The sequence below is a fragment of the Physeter macrocephalus genome, chromosome 14 (assembly GCF_002837175.3).
Source record: "Physeter macrocephalus isolate SW-GA chromosome 14, ASM283717v5, whole genome shotgun sequence".
NCBI classification, from domain to species: Eukaryota; Metazoa; Chordata; class Mammalia; order Artiodactyla; family Physeteridae; genus Physeter; species Physeter macrocephalus.
Window position 1 is genome coordinate 75,446,109 of NC_041227.1, and position 7,783 is coordinate 75,453,891.

The 7,783-nt window shown below is 44.7% G+C and overlaps 1 protein-coding gene across 10 annotated transcripts in view; it reads right to left on the minus strand.

The window, feature by feature from the left end:
- Window positions 1–1,053: 1,053 nt before the first annotated feature.
- LOC102979137 (cytochrome P450 3A29-like) overlaps window positions 1,054–7,783 on the minus strand; it is an 86,610-nt gene continuing 79,880 nt past the window's right edge. For 8 of the 10 annotated variants that reach the window (XM_055089850.1, XM_055089845.1, XM_055089848.1 and 5 more), the window contains 2 exons: window positions 6,116–6,278; window positions 2,908–3,444 (listed from right to left, as the gene is read on the minus strand). In XM_055089850.1, coding sequence (XP_054945825.1) covers window positions 3,349–3,444; window positions 6,116–6,278 — 259 coding nt within the window. In that variant the 3' untranslated portion in view covers window positions 2,908–3,348. Of the gene's footprint in view, window positions 1,606–2,907; window positions 3,445–6,115; window positions 6,279–6,384; window positions 6,475–7,783 lie in introns of those variants that run through there. The other 2 variants (XR_008619091.1, XM_055089849.1) reach the window with 2 other exon arrangements.

Sequence of the window (7,783 nt, forward strand, 5' to 3'; positions counted from 1 at the left end):
TGATGAGGAAAGGGCTGTCTGCCAGGTTCCTCCACTCTGGTTGCCCCTTCCCCTCTATAATTAACGGGTATTTTGAGCAGCACTAGTTTGAAGCTACGTCAGTTTCCTCGTCAAACTGCAATTCATTCATTAATTTATTTACGTATATCTGTATGTACTCATGTTTTCCTATTTTCTTGAACGGCTTAACAGCTCTTACTATCCTTATTTATTATGATGCTCAAATGGTCCCTGATTCGGGCAGGGGAAGCCCCTCAGGCTGGCTTCTGGGTCCTTTGGACACATGCCCCTCAATGTTTACATTTCCTTGCTTTCTAGCCCAAGACGGTCCATCGTCATCATGTACTTTCCCAGCCCTGGAATCAGTCATTTCTCTAAGGAGCCCAATTCCTTTCAGTGGAAAGTGATATTTATAATCCAAGATCTAGACACAAGGTATGCTTATTGCTATTAGGGTGTTACTGTTTCTACACTATATCAGTGGAAAGCAGTAGGTGTTACGTGTTTTTGTAGTTACACAAACACACACACATACCTATCTATATCTGTAACTCTCTCTCTGTCATCTATCTGTCATCTATCTATCATCTATCTATCTATCTATCATCCGTCTATATCATCCAGCCTACTATCACCTATCTACATAGAAAAGCATGGATTTAATATGACCCTGCAATCCCACTTCTAGGCATATATCTGGAGAAAAACATGGCCCAAAAGGATACATACACCCCAGTGCTCATTGCAGCACTATTTACAATAGCCAGGACATGGAAGCAACCTATTTCCATCGACACAGGAATGGATAAAAAAGATGTGGTACATTATACAACAGAATATTACTCAGTCATTAAAAAGAATGAAATAATGCCATTTGCAGCAACATGGATGGACCCAGAGATTGTCATACTGAGTGAAGTAAGTCAGACAGAGAAAGAGAAATATTGTATAACCCTTACATGCAGACTCTAAAAAGAAATGATACACATGAGCCTATTTACAAAACAGAACCAGACTCACAGACTTAGAGAACAAGCTTATCATTACGGGGCGGGGGGGATAGTCAGGAGTTTGGGATTGACATGTACACACTGCTATGTTTAAAATGGATAACAAACAAGGACCTACTGTATAGCACAGGGAACTCTGCTCAATGTTATGTGGCAGCCTGGATGGGAGGGGAGTTTGGGGGAGAATGGATATATGGCTGAGTCCCTTTGCTGTGCACCTGAAACTATCACAACATTGTTTTGTTTTTATAAATTTATTTACTTAATTATTTTTCAGTTTTGGCTGCGTTGGGTCTTTGTCGCTGCGTGGGCGTCCTCTAGTTGCAGCGAGCGGGGCTACTCTTTGTTGCCATGCGTGGGCTTCTCATGGTGGTGGCTTCTCTTGTTGCAGAGCACGGGGTCTAGGTGCGCTGGCTCAGTAGTTGTGGCTCGCGGGCTCTAGAGCGCAGGCTCAGTAGTTGTGGCGCACAGGCTTAGTTGCCCCGCGGCATGTGGGATCTTCCCGGACCAGGGCTCGAACCCGTGTCCCCTGCATCGGCAGACGTATTCTTAACCACTGCGTCACCAGGGAAGCCCGCACAACATTGTTGATCAGCTATACTCCAATATAAAATAAAAAGTTAAAAAAAAAAAAGAAAAGCATGGATGTACACTGATACATTCAGTTTCAGTCGCTGACTCCACGGGGTTTATTCTGGTTTTCTCCCTCTCTGAATCAGTGACTCTCTTCTCCTACAGTGAGAGTTCTGCCTTCCACCATCCTTTATATATTTACTTACTTGATCACCCCTCCTTTACGTACCCAAGCCATGATCCATCCCTTTCCACTCATGAGGCCCCCTCCCCTAACCCTGCTTGGGTTCTCCACACCCTATCTAGGCTCTGGCTGCTGTTACAGGCCACCCCTATGAGTGGGTATTTGGGGTTCCCACACCCATGCCGGGCTTCCATCCCTGTGGACACCCTCTATTCCCTACTTTGTCTCTGACTTGGAGTCGCTGTGCGCCCTTCTCTGCTTCCGCCCTGCAGTGTGAGGCTGCCATGTTCTGTGTCCCACTTACTGGTTTAGGGCTGGATCTTCCAGGAAGGCAAGGCAGGGGAAGGAAAAGGGAAGGAAAGGAAGAGCCCTGTGCCGCTTCTGATACCAAATGAAACTGACCAGTGCTTGTAGCTTTCTGCCCAACCAACTGACCAATCAGCCACCTTTATTCCACGTTCATTGCATTAAGACAGTTGGGAGTCGAGGATGGAATACAAAGAGGTACGAAAACGTACGTGCTCCGGGACTTCCCTGGCGGCGCAGTGGTTAAGAACCCGCCTGCCAATGCAGGGGACACGGGTTCGAGCCCTGGGTCCGGGAAGATCTCACATGCCGCGGGGCAACTAAGCCCGTGGGCCACAACTACAGAGGCTGCGCTCTAGAGCCCGCGAGCCACAACTACTGAGCCCGCGTTCTGCAACTACTGAACCCCACGCACCTAGAGCCCATGCTCTGCAACAAGAGAAGCCAACGCAATGAGAAGCCTGCGCACTGCAGTGAAGAGCAGCCCCCGCTCGCCGCTACTAGAGAAAGCCCACTCGCGGCAAAGAAGACCGAACGCAACCAAAAATAAATAAATAAATAAATAAATAAATAAATTTTTAAAAAGAAAGAAAGAAAACATATGTGCTCAAAGAAAGGTAGATTTAAACTATAAAGGTAGATTTAAAAGGCAGATTTCTAAGCACTGGGCAAAGTCACAGTCAATGAACCCTTACCTATTTAATATGTCAACCTGGAGTTTTTAAAAGGCCCCACCCACCAGGGATTGTGATGGTCAAAAGCATTTAGTCCCTGAGTCTCTCTGATTCTGCTGTGTACATTCCCCCTAACGTGCACAAAGGCATCAGATAATATTTTTGTAAAGAGATATTTATTGACTTGCTCAATGTAATATTTAATTTAGAATATTCAAAATAAAATCTGTGACATAAATGTCACTACTTCAGTCACCACAATCATTCTTACTTTCATTAGAGTTTGTTGAGAAATTTTCATTCTGATCAGTGCTCAGGAGGAGTAGATGGTCCTAAGTGGAGGTGGATGGAGATGGTCCTAGGAGAACCCGTGAAGCTGAGTATCCGGCACTTACTTGTCACCTCCTTTATACGATGCAATATATAACACTCCACATAGACAGTGAGAAAGCTAAATGATTGGGCAGAATACCTAGTCATCCATCAGGGGAAGCAGGTGAAGCCCATCTTCATTTAATGGTTTTATCACAAAGTAAGTAACGTCTCAGGTGTTCTCGGATACGGCTTCCTTGAAGACCAAAGCCCACGTCCTTCGAGAAGGTCAGGCTCCACTGATGGTCGCATCTCTCGACACAACCTTTAGAACAATAGGTTTTTGCAGTTGCGTAAGTCCTCGAGTGGACAATTTCAGGGGGATCTGCAACATTTAAACAAACACGTGAGAAACGATTAATGGAGCCCCACCAACAGGAAAAAGCAAAGTAGACGAGATACATTATGGACAATAATGCTTTACAAACATGTAAAAGCTACTTTTAGCATCATGTATATTTGATTTTTTTAAACTACCGATTCAGTATGTTTGATAGATAGAGGGACAGATATAGGGACAGCCAGGATGTCTATATCTTCTTGACTGAATGTTAATAGTTTGTGTCTTTCAGAGAATTGGTCTATTTAACGTATATTATAAAACATGTGGGAATACGGTTGTTCACGGTATTCCCTTTTCATGTCCTATCAGAATTTAACTTCCATTTTTATTGCGATATAGTTGACTTACAGCAGTGCACAAATTTAAGGTGTACGGCATAATGATTTGACTTACATATATCATAAAATTATTGCCACAGTTTTGTTAACATTCATCATCCCATATAGAGAGGAAAGGAAAAGAGAAAGAAATATTTTCCCTTTGTGAGAACGCTTAGGACCTACTCTCTTATACCATACAGAAATATTAACAATAGTCATCATGTTTTGCATTATAGCCCTAGTACTTACTTATAACTGGAAGTTTGTACCTTTTGCACACCTTCATTCAATTTTCCCTACCTATCTTTGATTCTTTATATTTATTCTATAAGCTGTGTCAAGAGGGATAGTGAAAGAATTCATCCATCATTCATTCAGCAAAATAACTACTGAGTACCTATTCTGTACCAGGCTTGAGACAAAATCAGGTTGGCCTGTGTTCTTTATTGATTTAAATTTTAAGCAAAAATACTGAGTTTTAAAAACATATCAGATTCTTAGGCATTGTGGCAAAATTTCTCAGAAAAGGATATAGAGGTAATTTTGTGTGTGTTGGAACTTACAAGGTGATCCTGAGTAGGTATTACAATTTTAATTGTAAGCACATTCCTCAACTTCTAAAGCGTCCAATCACCTCTCCCAGTAGAATCCACCCAGTTTCATGATGGGAAGAGGTCGTTGTGAAGCATTACGTCTGTTTCTTAACACCTCCTGGCTCCAAGTGTAGTGCAAATGGTGAACTTCTGATGACCACAGTGTTTGGTCTGAGACTTTTAGCCCCTTTCTCACCCAGTCACTCCTTTAGAGTTGGGGGAACCAACAGCGACCTTCTAATCTCAGTTGACTAACGGGCAAGCAGATTGTCGTGGAGGGAGAAGCCCCAGCCTGTGGGTGCCTGGGTGGAGCTTCAGGGAGCATCTGCCCTTCCCAGGGGTGCCAGAGGCCCCCTTTCTCTCAGGGCTGAGTCCCCTGTCTGTACACACCTACAGGACGGCCACACAGATGCCCACAAGTAAAATGGAAACAGTCTCTATCCTCCTCTTCCCTGAGAAAGCCTACTCAAGTAGGGCAGCTGCTTACTAAATGTGTGACTCCTAGAAATAAGCCTTATTACAGGGCCGTGCTTGATATGAATGAACAATGGCAACGGTTCTTTGTGCTCCTCAGAGGAGAGATTCCAGATCTTTCTATATATGTAACACCTTGTATTTTAAAATTTCATATGACATACATGTATTTCCCCTGCAGACAAATAGACACACACACACTAAGCATGTACTTACATGTCGTTTTTTTATATTTTAAAAGTTCAAACTGAACATAATTTGTATCCCAGAACTCTAAATCAACTGAAAGTCACTTTTCAAGCATTTACCGGATGACTGCAAGGCAGCATTGGGAGTTTATTAAAGGAATAAAATGAGGAGCTAGAGTTAAGGGCATTCTTAGGGGCAAAGAAAACATAGGAACCAAACTGGATGGTTCCATGACAAAGTGTCCAGTTAAGGGGTAGGATCCACGATGCCAGCCTGTGGTAACTGATAACAGAGCCGAGGGGACAGTGGGCTGTGGACTGGGTGGGGAAGGCTCCATGGAGGGGCCCGGGATTGAGCTAGAACTTGAAGGGGGAAGAACAGAATCGGGGTGGGGGGGCGGGGAAGAGCACACACAGAGTTATTATCAGAGTGTACAGGGAGCCCATCTTGATGGCAGCAGGACCCCTGGAAGGTGAGGGGGCTGTGGGAGTCCTTCACATCTGGCAGAAATGCTTTCATTCAGGGGTTCTCACCGTGGCTACACAGGAGAATCAGTGGGGCCGCTCTGAAGGCCGCACTCCGGGTGAATTATTTTAGGAAGTCTGAGATGACTTAGGCATCAGGGCTTTTTTAAAGCTCCCCATCAATTTCATTATACAAGCAGAGGCTGAGAACCACTGTCAGGAGAGCTTCTGTAAGTGCTGGTGGAGAAGAGCATCACTGAAAAGCCATGACTTTTCAGCGTGTGCTCTCATGACTGTGCACACACTTCCCTTCATTCCAGTGGACTTGAAACCAAATTTAAGATATTTCTGAAGTTCAATGCACTGTGTATAATCATCTCATGCTAACTGCGTTGACTCTAGATGACCTTTATAGTTGGGGCTTTATAAAGCCACAGACTTAGCCTCCGTGGATGACTGACAATTAAAGATTTCAGACAGCTCCAAACAGATTCTCTGGCTAATAGAATACATTACTCTTTGAATTGATAACATGCTTAGATATATAGAGTCCCATCAGTTAAAAAAAAAACTCCCAATAAAATGTTATTCATGCAGAAAATTAACTACTGACCTGTGTTTCTTTACAAGGTTTGAAGGAGAAGTTCTGCAGGATTCTGACGAGAGCAAGTTTCATGCTCATCATAACAAATCTCATGCCAATGCAGTTTCGGGGTCCAGTTCCAAAGGGCAGGTATGTGTAAGGATTTATGCTCTCCTTGTTCTTCTTACTGAACCTGTAACCACAGAAGTAGATGAAACAAGTTAATGAAACAGAAAAACCACAATAGCTCCAGATCTGAGGTTTTAACTTAACTCTTGGACCAGCAGCATAAGAGATACCTGTGTGGTCTAGTCATTGAATCCTGCTGTGGTTATTTTGTGTGAGAATGGATCCTTCCCATTCTCCTGACTCTACAGGAGCTTTCAGTCCTGTTGAGGAGATGAGATAAATGCTGTTTAAAGAAAATTTCTCTTTAAACACTAAAATTACATTCAGGGTGGTGAGATGTTCACACTCTGAATGGCAGTTAGGAAATGAGACTGACTGAAGGAAACACGGGTTCCCATCTCCACGCACACTTGTGTTGGTCACGTGCTCATGGGGGAAGGAAGCTGGAGAAACGTCTCTGAGTATTTAAATTGTTATTTTTCAATTGTTTTCCTCTCCTTTCCCTTCTAATTCCCTTGTGTTATTCTCTGGCTGTCTCTCTGTCTTTCTCTCCCCCACACAGGGGATGCTTAGGTCAGAATATGTACATGGGCATATGACTCTACTCCAGAATAATCACTGATTTCCTCGTCTATCTGTTCCACTAGCCTATAAATTCCTTGATGGTTAGACCTCTGTTCTATTCAAATTTGACTCCTCGATATTTGAATATGTCAAGGAAAAAATATATATTTGGGGAAAGTGATACAATGGCGTTGCAGTTATGTATATTTTAAAGAGGCCCAATTTTGCAAAACATTTTGTAATATTTACAGACAATGTGACTTAAAATAACATGGAAAAGGGCAGCAGTGGCATGTGGATGGGACAGAGACATGGGCTGATGGTTGCTGAGCAGGGAATGTGCACATACAGGTACATTGAAAGTATTTCAGGTGGCTCCACCCCCTTTTCCCGCGCTGCAGCTAGGCCCGCGCTTTTTGTGCCTCACCTCAGGGAGCACTCGTCTACTGAAGAAGCTCAGGGTAAAGGCACAGCCGCCAAAGCAGGAGTGAGAGCGAGTTGACGCCAGGAGGGAGACCCCAAAGAGGCCGCAGCTGCAGGAGGCCAGAGGCTGGGCCGCCGTGGGCCTTCCCCGAGGGCTTCGACTGGGCCCCTCAGGCCGCGCACCGGCTGAGCGCCACCCGCCTCACGGACCCCACCCTGCCTCGCTGACCCACTCGCCCTCTTGCCAGAATGAGCTGAAGTCTGAAAATTGCTCAGCAGGACCAGGCATAGCACGGGCGTCTTCTCTTGTGGTTTCACTTGCCAGTGACCACTATCTTGATAATTCCATGTGGCTGACAGGGTCTTGGTGCTCCGGCCAGGTGTCAGGCCTGTGCCTCCGAGGTGGGAGAGCTGAGTTCAGGACATTGGTCCACCAGAGACCTCCTGGCTCCACGTAATATCAAACGGTGAAAGCTCTCCCAGAGATCTCCATCTCAACGCTAAGACCCAGCTCCACTCAACGACCAGCAACCTACAGTGCTGGGCACCCTATGCCAAACAACTAGCAAGACAGGAACACAA